This window comes from Chelmon rostratus, chromosome 4 (assembly GCF_017976325.1).
Source record: "Chelmon rostratus isolate fCheRos1 chromosome 4, fCheRos1.pri, whole genome shotgun sequence".
Taxonomy (NCBI): Eukaryota; Metazoa; Chordata; class Actinopteri; order Chaetodontiformes; family Chaetodontidae; genus Chelmon; species Chelmon rostratus.
The window spans coordinates 12,792,980-12,807,749 of NC_055661.1; the positions used below are offsets into that span (position 1 = coordinate 12,792,980).

Consider the following 14,770-nt stretch of genomic DNA (forward strand, 5'->3'; position numbering starts at 1 on the left):
GGGGCAAACCACTTCCTGTTACTACATACATTTCCAGATGGAGATAAAACATCTGAAGAATTACGGTACATACAGAAAGTGTAAGTTGAACACTTTGAAGAAACATCTTCACAATCACATTTTCAAGTGCTGTCACATCTCTACATTACTGTAAAATAAATTAGGCAAATAAATTACTTTACTGAAGTCCTGTACTTTTTGAGGCACTTGCACTTTACTTGAGTAATTTCATTTAGTTCTATTATACACTTTTTGACATTTCAGAGGATAATATTGTGCTTTTTATTCCACTACATTTATCTCACAGCTACAGTTACTTGTTACTTTCCAGACTAAGATTTTACTGATTAAGCATACGATCAGTTCATAAAATATGACAAATTGGTATAGGTGAAACTGTCCAAAAGTACATAAATTAGTTAAAATTAGCTCCACCACAACCAATGATTCCAGGGAGATCATTAAAGTTTTATCATGAAGCAATGAAATAGCCTCTCTTACTGGACTATTTTATCACATTCAAACTTGTTCAGTATAAAATGTGTACATAAACAGGAAGGCTTTTGTTTTCAGTGTAAACCTGTGTTTCACTAGAGAGGAAAACTCATATTGTGTTCGGAAAACAGATTGAGGGCATTACAGCAGCCCTCCACTACATTTTTCAATTTCTGAATAGTTTAACATCCTATCACAGGGTTTTCAGAGGTTTTATTGAATCAACGCCTCGACACTTCCTGAAGGTTCAACAATACCTGCTTTCAAGTCATGTCACATTTAGTGATAAAATGTTCTGCCAGATGGGAAAACCCATTCATATCAGCCTCTGCTGGTACCAGGAAGTAGGACATTTCTCATAGACTCATATATCATCAATTATGGCAGAGAATCTGTGAAAACTGGCTTTCTTTACCTTCGAGGTCTTTGAGAGTCTGACGATGAGATATCTGTTAATATAAAAATACCTTGTGTACTTGTGTGAAAATTAGACCATTGCATTTGTACACATGCTGTCTATACCTGCCTATCTAGCTATAGTGTGTCATTAAAGGCACAGACAAGTCACAAATGTAGCTTACTTCATGCAGATAATTGTAAAACTAATTAACAATAAAAATAGAAGTACACAGGTATCCATTTGGAGTATTCCCCAAGCTTTTATAGAGCTCCCAGTGGGGACGATAAATGTCAGAAGGAGAGCCACCTTCTCATTCAGTGTAACGTTTGTGTCTGAAGGATATTCTTGCTTCTCTTTATCTCTTTAATGTCATTTTTGGAGGACAAAATGAGGTCACACATCAGTACGTCAAGATTTATAACAGAGTCTCCTCTGAGACTGGAGTCCATCAAAACAGGGTTTTTCAAATTACAAAGTATTTCGGGAAAACGGCTTGCTCACGTTTCTCAGAGGAGATTGGCTCGCCTGAAATGGGTCCTATATTGTCAAAGAAGAGCAGGAGGAGGATTGAAATGTCACCTCATGTCCTCTGGATTGTCAGTGACTAGTCTCTGTTTTAGTGGGTTTTCAGCTCTGGTTATGTTAGACTGGTTGTTTGATTATAATCATCAATCAATCATCAGAACTGTCAAATTATATTCAGCTACAATAACACTGCAGATACATTGTGAGGAACCAATATTAAACATACATGATGCCATTTCATGTACTGTACCAGAGTTTAAATTTTAATCTGCAGTCCCTGTGCAGGTCTCATGTAAAACATATGCACAGTGACAGAGCAGCACTAAACAAACTAGACATAACACAAATTTACACACAGCAGTACATCACACAAAATCTACCATGTCAGCAGCAGGTGTGTGTTGGACAAATTAAAAGCAAGGATATTTGTACACAAAGCAAAGCCAATAAAATGCCGAGTCAGCTGTTGCAGAGTTCAGTAGCTTTTAGCAGACTTCTCTATTTGCCTTTAAAGAAACTAATACTGCAGCTGTTTGTGAAAAGAGCCAGTTCAGATATTTCACTAGGTACAATGTTTGCTAATCAGTGGGGCAGATTTTATAAATACAATCTGATGTGGATAAGTACTTCAGTTCAATTCAGATCCCAAAGTATTCAACCAACAGTCTGACAGGCTGTCTTGAAATTTTATCTAGCACCATCCATCAAGAGAAAACTTCTTAAAACCTAAAAGCTACTGCAGTTGTCATAAATTATTTCTCAAAGCACTAGCTTTGGAAAAAAACAGCGCCCTCTTCCTGCTGTGTGCTGCACGGCAGTCCAGTAGATTTCCCTCCAAATCCTGAGCCAGTGGTACCGTACTGGGTAAATACGCCAACATGAGAAACATTAAAATATACATTCGATACCACTAACCTGCACTGGAAAGCAGTTTTCCACATGTCTGCTTGGCTTTAGTATTACAGGGAGAACATGGGTTGTTACGGCAACTATAGAGTCATCACAGGGATACTATACTGACACACCACCATTAAAAGAGGCTCAGTTCAACCAAACACACACCCAAAAGCAGTTTCTCACTGGTGGTATCATGCATGCCGACAGGTTTTTTGTGTTTACAGGCTTTGAGATATCCATCTCTGAGATTTATGCCTCCATCCTAACAGAGTGGAGGTAAACAGCATTTTGTTTGTAGTTACCATGGCAACATCTCCTTTAAAAAAAATAAAACAATATATCCCAGTTAGTCTTCATGACAAGAACACAGTCTTCATAGTTTTCACTGAGGTGAAAATCTTGAGAAAATATACCTATATGTACTGTGACACAATGTTACACACACTAAAATAAGCTTAAATTAGCTAGGTTAATGAAATTATGCATTTTCAGACTTAAAGGTCCAGTGCACAGGATTTAAGTGGATATATTGACAGAGTGTAGCAGAAATGGAATATAGTATTCATGAATTTCATCAGAGCCTTTCGTGTTTCTTGTGTTTTTATCAGCCACTGTAGGTAAGAGTGAGGCGAGGTTATTCGGTGGTTGCATTCTGCCACCTCACCGCTAGATGTCACTAAATCCTACAGACTGGTCCTTTAATGTTTTATATCTTAAATTGTAAAATAAATGTATTCATTGATAAACTGCTAAATGGGTACCGAAGCAATAAAGGGCTCAAAAGAACTAACTAAAGAATACTACAAAATGCTGATATAACTTTTACACAAACTGTTGTAAGTAATCAGTGTTTGAAAGGTCTTACATTATAAGCATTTCCCAGTGGATATATTCAAATTTACCCAGGGTATAGATTTGACAGAGCAACATAAACTGTAATCTCTTCAATACTACATGTGGTTCAAATCTTTACTTCCAGGGTCCACATGGTTTACACAGCAGTGTACAATAGTCATGGCCAACATTTTGTTCAAAAATCTCAACCTAGATTGAGTTGTGGTCTGATATAAACTGAAATCTGACCAATGGTGTATTGACTTATTCCTTCTTCACTGCAGTAGCACACAGCGTGTCATTGTGTAATCCCCTCAAACTGCTCATTTAGTAGGCCAGACGGTTCCTCTCTCCATCTCACTGGACAGGAGCAGTAGTGTACCTGGGATTCAAATAGGATATTCTGATATTTGTATCATGTTTGGAGTATAATGGCTGGGGTTTACCTCAAGATGTGAAAACCAGAGGGTTTAAATTGTTTACTGAGTACACTTCTCTGCACTTATCTCCTTTTTCGTAAATTGCATAACAGATCATTTTGATTTTATTAAGTTTGGCGGATTTGCTGCAATCATCAAAGCCTGTTTTGACACATTTCATTATTTGTGCTGCCAAGTGAGAGATATCACAGTGAAAATCATCACACATCTCATAGTAGCTACCACAAGGGGGCTGCTGTCCATGGTTTCTAACCCTGTTGGAAGAGCCTATTTTCACAAAATAAGATCAAACATAAATGTGTTATGTGTTTATTATGAATTACAATGTATCACAAACCTGATGGACAGTTAAACCCAATATAGAAATAATATTAGACTATCAGACCTCATTCGGAAAAATATATTATTAATGTACACAAAACAGCATAAACTGATACCTAAAATGACAACATACCAATCCAGACTGCAGGGATCTTCTTCCTTGTCAAAGACTTATATGACCTAACCCTTCACCACAGTTTTCTGTAACTTTACAGAGGGGTTGTATGAGGTACTTATCCATAGTCAGTATATTACCTACAGTAGTTGGTAGCACAGCATTCCCCTGGTTTGGAGAAGCAGCAAGAGTGCAAATGATCAATATCAGTTTAAGTGTACACTATATTTACAATATTTTCACCAATTTACCTTGCCATCAGACAGGCTGTCCCATGAGAAACTGAAGCTGTTGTATCCATCTATAGTATCTTGAACGCCACCAGAATCCTTTAACAAAGACAGTCATTTAACCTCACAAAACACGAGAAGTGGTTGACATGTTGCTGGTCAACTGCTGCCTCGATCGGTTAGTTTGTTTGTGTTGTATAACTTTGGTGTTTTAAATGGTTAGCTCAGATTCACAGAGGTCACACAGTAACACAAGCTAACAAACCAGACCAGGCAGCAGTAGACCAGCAACTCCTGTGTTCTGCAAGGTAAGATGACTGTTTTTGTCAATGGAATCTGGTTTGGATCGTGACTTTGGGGAGAGTGATATGGCTAAAATGTGTTTTGCTGTTGCCCCCAACCACAGCAGTACATTTAGCTTCTCCTGCTGCTTCTCTAAACAGGGGGCCGACAGCTCTCTACTGGAGGTAGCACACTGACTATGGATAAATACCACATATCTGATGGAACGTGAATTGGAAAACACAATCGAACTCTGAACTGACTGATAGTGGAAAGAGGGATTATCTGGCTGACTTGTGGAGGAACTCCTCTGCCCTTTGACTCTGATTACTGGACGTTATGTGTCGTATAAGCAGCTGCACAGAGGAATGCTGAAGACAGCAGCATGTTAGGTGGGAGGGGGAACCCTGTGATGAAACAGGTCATGTAATAAATTAACTAGTCTAACAATGAGATAAAAGTGTGAGTCTAACAAAGGTGAAGAAGTGCATGCTGTCTGTGCCCTTCTGAAGATGATCAATATATATGCTGTTGGAATATTTTAATGTCATTACAGTGAAATGTATACTGAGGTATGGGGAGAGATTTCAATTATGAAGATTTAGGAGTTATTGAGTGGTCTTTTTACTCTCTCCAAGTGGTTGTAGGAGTTAAGGTGTAAAAGTAACAATTAAATATTAGCGAGCAAGGGGTATTTTAATTTTAATCCTCATTTGTGTTCATGATGTTGTTCGAACAGTTCTTTTAACGGTTTTTAACCATTTAAATATGAAATGTAGTTATGTGTTGTTTTTATCAATGGTTTGATTTTATAGGTATTTATTTTCTATGTTTTGATAATCATAGCAGTTCTGTAACTTCCATGTTTTGATGAATTAATAAAAACACAGCTTATAGAAACAATCATGCACAACAATGAAAATGTGGGTCTAAAAATATGTTTTTTAATACCTTGCAGCAATGTAACCGTCATGAGGCTTTGGGGAATGCTAATCCAAAGTATAGAAGGAAACAGCAAAGGCATGTTCACCTTTAGCTGTTACTTGACCTTGGACCAGTTCACAATCCCTGCATTAAGGACCTGAGTGTGTTTGCAGTGGTGTGAAGGGTAAGTAACTGTGTAATGTAAAGTAACTGTATAAAGGCCTGTTTTGCATTGATAGAACTGATATCCTTGAAAGCACTGTAATTGAAATCACTGGAAACGCTCCCAGTTAGGTTTCACTCTCATCTTGTCAAGTAGTTCTGCAATTCAATACCAACATTTACAGGAGTGGGACATTTCCTGGAGCTAAATCTCACCAAAAGGCTTCTGATGGGCTTTTTGGGGTCTGTGACACGACAGCCTTTGAGAACTGCAAAAAAAACCCCACGGTTTATTGTTTCCCATGTCAGAGAGCTGTGGCTGCTGCACGAATGTGAGCTTCTGTGGAAATAAGTATTATTCAAAGGCAGTGTGAGTGAAGAGCCTCATGTAAGAGTGGTAGGTGGATGCAAACCTGCGATCTGATGAGGACTCTCACTGAGGAGCCGGTGCCACTTGGCTTCACCTAATGGGACTGAAGTGGATGATGGGTAACCAGGGCAGTGGGGCTGTGAAGATGATCAGATGATCCATTTTTGACTGTCGTTCTGTCTCATTGTGCACTGAGTCATATAACACATAGGAAAAGGCTAAGTGACATTGAAAAATAGAGAAATTGGGCCAGAGTGGGCCGTGTTTTCAGATCCCCTATCATTTTTAAATACAATATTTGACATCTTAAATGAAAAATGATCTTAATGTTATTCCCATAGTGAACAGTGTCTCTGCATTCCTTCAGGAACTGAGGTCTACACTATCAGTTCTGTGTATTATCTTCTAGATTAATCGATTAATTAGTTGCAGAAAATTGCAAAAATTGCCCTTCAGTTTCCCAGACCGATGAGTGTGAGCAACAGTCCAAAACCCTAAAGTATTAAGTTTACTCTCATAGAAAACTAAGACAAAAGAAAATACTTTTTTTTTTTTGCCACTTTTGCTTAAGAAAGTAGTCAAAGGTCCAATTATCAAAATAGCTGCTAAATAATTTTCTATGATTGATTGTTCAACTGTTTTATCTCTAAATGCTATTATTAGTATTTGTTTCCTATTCCTACATTGATCTATAATGTCTCAGTGTTGACTGAACTCCTGTAATACTATCAGCTATATATATACATATCCGATATATGATACCTATCCAGGTAATCAAGGTTCTCAAGGAATGTTGTGCAATATGAGTGGATATGTGTGAGCAGGATCCACTATAGACTTCAGCTGTCCATGCCAAGTCTCAGAGAGTAGAAAAAAACTAAGAGCATTCACTCTGCTGCTCGTTCTGAGTCACATACAAGTAGTTCACAGTCATCTGACCAGACCATCCCAACTTCCAGAGCTTCCCAAAGAGCTGTGACTTGTTGCCTTTCTTGCTTAAAGATAGATGAGAAGATTGATACTAATCTTACATCTGTCCACTTTGAAGCTACAGTTTGGCGACAATTAACTAAGCATAAACACTGGAAACAGGGGGAAACAACTAGCCTGGTTCTGTTCATAGGTAACCTAATCTGTTACCAGCACCTCTAAAGCTCATTCATTATTAACACATTAGATATCATTTGTCTAAATTGTACAAAAATGTGATGAATTAGGATGGAGAATTGTTTTCTGGCATGCTAAGTAGTATGGTAGTGTTGGTAATGTTGGCAACGGGCGCTCACCCATCTGGACACCGCTGGCTGCGCTGTGAGGGTTATGTTCTTTGACTTTTTCAGCGCTTTCAACACTGCTGAGGGGGAAGCTGGAGGACGCTGGAGTGGATGGACATCTTGCTGCCTGGACCATCAACTACCTCACTGACTGTCTACAGTAAGTACAAATGCGCAGCTGTGAGTCAGGGGTGGTAGTCAGCAGCACGGGAGCACCCCAGGGCACTGTCCTCTCACCTTTCCTCTTCACTATTTACACCTCGGACTTCACCTACGACACAGACAGCTGCCATCTTCAGAAGTTCTCTGATGACTCCACCATCGTGGGCTGTGTGTCAGAGGGGAACGAGCTGGGGTACCGGTCAGTCATTATGGACTTTGTGGACTGGTGTGAGCGCAACCACCTGTGCTTGAGCACCAGTAAATAAAGAAGATGGTTGATTTCAGAAGGAGGACACTACCACACTCACCAGTGAACATCCAGGGGGAGGACATTGAGACAGTGGATAGTTTCAAGTACCTGGGTGTTCACCTTAACAATAAACTGGACTGGACCCACAACACCAACGCCCTGTACAAGAGGAGCCAGAGTCGCCTCCACCTCCTGAGGAGAATGAGGTCCTTCGGAGTGTGCAGACCCCTGCTCAGACCTCTGCTATCCTCTACGCTGTTGTCTGCTGGGGTCCGGGCATCACAGAGCGGGACAGGAAGAGACTGAGCAAGCTGGTCAGGAGGGCCAACTCTGTCCTGGGCTGCCCACTGGACTCTGTGGGGGAGGTGGGTGAGAGGCGGCTGTTGGCCAAGCTCACAGCCATCATGGACAACAGCTCTCACCCACTGCACTGGACTGTAGAGGAGCTGAGCAGCTCTTTCAGTGGCCGACTGAGACACCCTCAGCGCAGGAAGGAGCGCTACCGTCATTCATTCCCACCACTGTCAGACTGTACAACTTGAATGTATAGTTATTATGTGCAATAACCTCTATTTTTCTCTGATTACAAACATACAAATCCACGACTGCAGGGCAAAGCCACTTTAAACTTTTACAGTTGTAATTTTTTGCTCCGTTTGTTCTTATTTGCACCCTTATTGTTCTTATTTTGCACCTTCTCGTTCCTATTGTTCTTATTTGTACCTACATTTGCTGTTTGCACCCCCTCCCCCCTTTGTGGGTTCTGAAGAGCTTCTGTAAGAGTGAATTTCTCCATTGTGAGATCAATAAAGTCTTATCTTATGTTATCTTAATGGAATGCAAAAAGTGACTTCTTGGAGCCTCTGGCAATCTCACAATGACAGTTACCCAAGAAATCACTGGTGTGCTCATGCCCCACAGTGGTTACTCCACCAGACCTGCACTGTTATCCAGAAAGTATTAAAAATACATAATGCAGCCATACGTCAGGTGCTACGAACACTGTAAATGCAGGTTATAAACAATGGTGAGCATTTTGATCTCAGAAGGGCTTCACATCAGGCTCTTCTGATCATACTTCAGAATGTGTTTGCAATGTTGTTAGTTTGACAAACTACACTGTACATATCTGTTGTACAAGGAAGATCTACATCATTCTCATTCAAAGGAATGACACTAATTCCTTCATGCCAACTGTCCAAGGAAAGTGAGTCGCTCATTCGCCGCAGAGTGACTGCTCCTGTCTGTAGAGGATCTTGGGCGCCACAGTCGCTCCTCTGGGAATGTGGGTTGACCTGTAGTCAAACTCCCGCGGTGTCAGCACTTCTGGACTCCATATAAGTTGCCGCTTCCTGCCTTTCACCCTCTTCTGTGTGGAGACACAGCGTGCAAAAACCGTTTACCAGAACCAAATAACAACAACAACCGCCTCCTCTGCACCAACACAACATGACCTCCGCCGCCCAGCCCATATTCTCAAAGGGAGAGGACTGCAAGGGCTCCTGGCATGACGCCACTGCCGGCTACAATGAAACCGACACGCACCTGGAGATCATGGGCAAGCCCGTGATGGAGCGCTGGGAGACCCCGTACATGCACTCTCTCTCTACCGTTGCAGCCTCAAAAGGTAAAAGCGGCAGTTGGAGCATATCCAGTTTCCATTATCGGACACTGTGAGCTTTTGACGGGTGTGTCCGACAATGGACTCTGGGAGCCGCCTATTGACTGCGCCCCCAAAAACCCGTTCTTGAGGGCGACAACAAGTTGATGCCACTGACTTTCACAAATTATGTAACTCATTATATGATACATTACTATATAATTTAAAATTTGGTTGCTGTCAGGTGAATATCAATACACAGAAAGTCAGTACATGATTCCCAGCAAGCTGTATTCAATCAGCACTGCGCTCACAGTTTGCCCTAAAATGGGGAGTGATGTGTTAAAAGATTTTGTTGTAAAAAGAGTTGGGTCATTACATACATACACATTTTCTTTATCAGTAAAAACAAAAAGGTTTTTTTTAATAATCACACAGTCTTTTTTTTATTATGCTTCAATTTTAAAATGTGGGATAATGAGTTTTTATACACATTTTAGCCTTTTCCTCCGTTTTTGGTAAATGACCTGGAGGACACGTGTGAGAGCGTGAGCAGCATGGTGCTCAGTGCTCTGTGAATACTACAGCAGCTGTTACTCTACTCATGGGGACCGGCCAAGAAGTCTGCAGGGGGAACAGCTCATCTGCTCTTAGCTTCATGTGAAAATAGACTGATCCACACACCCTCGCAGACATGTGGGAAGGGGACAAGTATGTGCACTGAAACTGTCTACACTACACTGCACAGATGCACGTTTCTCTTGCACTTGAAACAGCTTTACTGGGGTTTCTGGCCGGGAAAAAGCATTTTCTTAATATATATTCTGGACAGCCACAATATATTTGAGTTTATTCTGCAAGTGCAAGTTGTGTCAATGTCCACTGATATCTCTGAGACACAAAAAGACACATGAATTTAAAGTACATGTTTTTTGGATTTGTCAGTTTTGATATTTTGACAGTTTTTACATGAGATTTTTTTTTCTTTTTTAAAGCTAATTCCTTGTGTTTCCCCTGCTAACATTCTATTTTGCATGTACAGGATGTAAAAATGTATTTTTCTCATGGGAAATGTCACATGATTTTCTTTCCCCCCTGAGTGTCTCTTTGGACTTGTTGTTCCTTATCTGAATGAAAATCAGCTCCATGCAGTTTGTAGAAAAACACAAAAATGAATGAAATTTAAATGTGAGCATTACACCGAGCTGCTGATTTAAGGCCTAGTAAATCATTCGGAAAGGGTCAAGCAACAACAAATAGCCTCTGCTCCTCATCTATTTATACGCCTCACTGAAATGAAAGCCTTTGGCTTTTCTGTTCACCACATGTTACAACCAACTATTTTTCCTTCCACACCCAACACAGGAACAAAATTTTAACTGTGAACAACAAAAATCAGACAGTGTGCTCTATAGTCCTGCTAGCTGTCACTGTGTTACTGCCCCAACAACCAGCTACATTGAACCAAATATTTTAGAAAGAAATGTTTTGTTGTTTTGTGCTGGTAGGTGGTCGGGTTCTGGAGATCGGTTTCGGCATGGCCATTGCCGCCACTAAGCTTGAGTCTTTCCCCATCGAGGAGCACTGGATCATCGAGTGCAACGACGGCGTCTTCACCAGACTGGAGAACTGGGCCAAGTCTCAGCCACATAAGGTCAGTAGAGCCAAGTGACACATCGCAGGCCAATATAATCTGCCTATATCGGTTTATTGCAGATGAGCTTGCTTGGGACCTGGAGATGTAGTTTACTGTTATGGATGCAGATGAGTGAAGTCGGTGTTCATGTTGCTGCAGGTCGTCCCTCTGAAGGGCCTTTGGGAGAATGTTGTTCCCACCCTGCCAGACAACCACTTCGATGGTAAGAAATCAGACCAGCTGTGGGGAAACTTTGGTCACATGGCGATGTCCAGTTTTGCTCGATGCACCATCCTGAGTTTACCGTTTGAAATGTTTTCAGGAAAATCACAGCGGACAGTTGGTACAGATCAAAATAAATAACCTGTTTAACTCTCTGCCTCAAAATCTGTCGAGTGGAGTTTCAGTTACCACATCAGGGTAAAACACATTCCTACACCCATGTTAGGCCACTCAATTTAAGTAACTGATTGCTGAAAATCAGTGTGAGGATGCATTATTCACTCCTCAAAAGTTTCACCACTGGTGTCTGAGCTGTCATTTTTGATCTGAGCCAATGTCCCATTTCACTACTTGATGGATAAAACTTTAAGAAGCGATTAAAAACACATGCAGAAAACGAAATGATTTACTTGCTGCATGCACACCGCTAACAGTGTGTCCCTTCTCTCCCAGGTATCCTGTATGACACATACCCACTGTCAGAGGAAACATGGCACACTCACCAGTTTGACTTCATTAAGGTAGGTAGTTAAAATCCACACAAGACTGCAGCAAGTTAGCCAGTACGTCCAGAAAGGATTAAAATTCTGAAGGAGGATAATCTGTGAATATTTGGAATTGTTTCCATGAAAAGTGGATTAAAGATACTGAATAATAGTAAACAGCATAAATTGTCAGCTGCATTCAGTATATACATTTTAGTATATTTCAGCTGTTTTTGGTATATTTTATTGTTTTAGTATATTTTTTTGTCTTAGTATACTTTTATTTCTGGTATATTTTTATTGCATTTATGCATATTTTTACTGCATGCTAGTTTATTTATTCTATTATCTTTATTTTATTTTATTGTCTTTCTTATCTTTCTTATTATCTTGTTTCTAACACCAGGGTTGCAATGCAAATTTCGTTGACATGTAATGCTCAATGAAAATAAAGGCAATCTTGAATTTGGTGCACATACTGTAGCCTGTCTGTCTTCTTTAGGTCCTGTCCTGACTGTAAATGGATTGGATGTTGTGTCTGTCTTTGTCTGCAGGGTCACGCTCACAGGATGCTGAAGCCCGGTGGCGTCCTCACCTACTGCAACCTGACCTCCTGGGGCGAGCTGCTCAAAACCAAATACGACAACATTGAGAAGATGTTTGAGGTATGTCTCAGTCACCATCCATCCTCTGCCTATGCAACAGAAATTTTGTGGAAGTGTAAGATCACTGTGGGAGTTGTAGGGGAAACCAGAGGTTGTGTAGCATTCATGACGGTTCAAAATGTATGTAGTGTAGAACTAGGACTCAGCGATTGTCATTAAAGGTGTTTGAACCAATACTACATGTTTTAAATGACATAGTAAAGACTTTCATAAGCTGAAATAGGTTTAGGGTGTTGGATTTCTTGACCCTGAAAGAGTTTGATTTCAGTGGAGCGTTCTGGTGACATGTGTTGCACCAAACAGAGCATCTTGCAATTTATTTAGTATAAGAACGTTCAAGTTACTGAATACCAACATATCACATATCAGTATAATCATTCAGTAGCTGATATTGTAGGTGTTGTACCTGTGAATCTTCACCACGTGTTCTCCCTCTCCTGGGACATGTATCTCAACAGGGCAGCTGAGGCTTCAGGGTCTGATTGATAATTGTAGTACAGCACTGTGAGCTGAGTGCAACCTGATTTGCTCCCTGCGATAACTTCAAGGTTCATGATAAACAGGCCGACGGGACCCGATAAAGCCGTGAAGCGCCTCACACTGACCAGCTCTGTCTGTTAATGATTTTCAGGAGACCCAGGTGCCTCACCTGCTCCAAGCCGGCTTCAAGAAGGAGAACATTAGCACCACCACCATGGACATTGAACCACCCAGTGAATGCAAATACTATTCCTTCAAAAAGATGATCACTCCCTCCATCGTCAAGGAGTAAAGCTAGCTTTTTTTATTTCACTGTCTGCCATATTTCAATAAATTCAAGTCCAAGTCCAAACTAAGTTTACAAGGTGTTCGTATTGATTGTGTTCATTGTAGTGTACGTTCCTTTCATGTGGTTTGACTTTAAACATTTAGGCTAGCTGAAGTTGAGGCTTCAGTGTTCAGTATGGTGGCGTAGCTCCTCTTCTCCTCATCTGTCTCAGCAAATATGTGACACAACAACAGACTGAAACCACATGAAACCACCACAAATGCATTTACACCCCACTGAGCCTCATCTGTTTTAGGTCTTAAATCACCCAGTGTCTTCCCTGGCACACATATCCCAGTTTTAGACCAAGCACTAAATATATCTCTGCATGTTAAAATGCTTCGTTTGTCATGAATTCAGAGAGTGTGGTCTAAGATTCAGACATTTTCTCCACTCACTGTTAAACACTGCAGACTCATGCTGTGACCCTGATCCCAGAAAAGTTGGGACGCTGTGTAAAACATAAACAAAACTGAATGTGAACATTTGCTGATCCTTTTTGACATCTACTCAATTGAAAACAGTACAGAGACAATATACAGTATTTAATGTTCACCTCATCAGCTTCATTGATTTTTGTAAATATCTCCTTCTTCTAAATTTGATCCCAGCAACACATTTCAAACATGCTGGGACAGGAGTAACAAAAGACTGGAAAGGTTGTGGAACGCTCCAAAACCACCTGTTTGCAACACACCACAGGTAAACAGGTTGATTGGGGTATTGTGATTGGGTATGAGGTTCACCACTTTGTGAACACATGATTGTATAAAGGGTATTACTGCATGAGCTCAGGAACACTTCTTAAAGCTGTTGTTGGTAAAAAACAGTGCATTTTGTATTTCTGTGGGAATTTGTCCATAAACAGTCAAATCAATGCAAATCGCTCAGGTGCATGTATGTCAGGAGGAAACTGTAGTTTTTACGGTAAGGCATGAACACTGAAAGAAAATCACGTTTGAAATGGCCTCCTAAAACTGAGCAGGTTCACCAACAAAAGTCTTTAATTATACTGATTTTACGATCCACCAGTGAAGTGAGAATCCGACTACTTACAATTTGCATAGTTACATAATCCATTGGTGTCATAAGCCTTTAATAAATGTTTAATATTCATCTCGCTTCTTTAAAACAATATGTTGGCAGTTGAACAGGCCACTGAGGTGGACACAGAGTAAAGGATCGTTACGTTTTCATTTATGGTCAGAGACAACCGTGTGTGTTATCTGAACACGTGGGAATAAGTTACCACCTGGCGAGGACACATTAATCATTAGATGGATGGATGATGCAACACCAGGCTGCAGTCAGGTGGGAAACTACAGCAGCTGGCAGATCTCGGATCTGAATCAGGAGGACATGACTCATATTTCAAGTCAACACTCTCATACAGAGAGATATGAAGAGGCAAAAGCAGATTTTATTGCTAAGAGGGTGATAAGTTACAGAAATAATTAATCATCTTTCTCCTTCTTTGTGCATTAATCTGGTTTTATACTTTCAGTCACATAAAACGAGGGATGTGAAGATGCCTCCTGGGTTAGGGAAATTATTAGAGATTTTACTAATACAGAACAGCTGATTGATCAAAAGCAAATTATCTATGATGAAAGCCACCAATATCTATAAAGATAGTGTGACACCCCACAGTATTTCCACTTACCCAGTAACCT

At 40.5% G+C, this 14,770-nt stretch overlaps 1 protein-coding gene across 1 annotated transcript; it reads left to right on the forward strand.

Annotated features, from left to right (window-relative positions):
- Positions 1 to 9,053: 9,053 nt before the first annotated feature.
- Positions 9,054 to 13,116, forward strand: gamt (guanidinoacetate N-methyltransferase). The gene is made up of 6 exons (XM_041935855.1): positions 9,054 to 9,308; positions 10,790 to 10,935; positions 11,077 to 11,140; positions 11,593 to 11,660; positions 12,179 to 12,289; positions 12,921 to 13,116. Exons 1-6 carry the CDS (start codon positions 9,131 to 9,133, stop codon positions 13,059 to 13,061), a joined length of 708 nt encoding a protein of 235 aa, XP_041791789.1. The 5' UTR covers positions 9,054 to 9,130; the 3' UTR covers positions 13,062 to 13,116.
- The last annotated feature ends 1,654 nt before the right edge of the window (positions 13,117 to 14,770 follow it).

What these genes read in the sequence shown, in the direction of transcription:
- gamt (XM_041935855.1), top strand. Translation starts at nt 9,131, where the DNA reads ATGACCTCCGCCGCCCAGCCCATATTCTCAAAGGGAGAGGACTGCAAG. An exon ending in GCCAGACAACCACTTCGATG is followed by an intron (nt 11,141 to 11,592) that starts GTAAGAAATCAG and finishes CTTCTCTCCCAG; the next exon opens with GTATCCTGTATGACACATAC. An exon ending in ACCAGTTTGACTTCATTAAG is followed by an intron (nt 11,661 to 12,178) that starts GTAGGTAGTTAA and finishes CTTTGTCTGCAG; the next exon opens with GGTCACGCTCACAGGATGCT.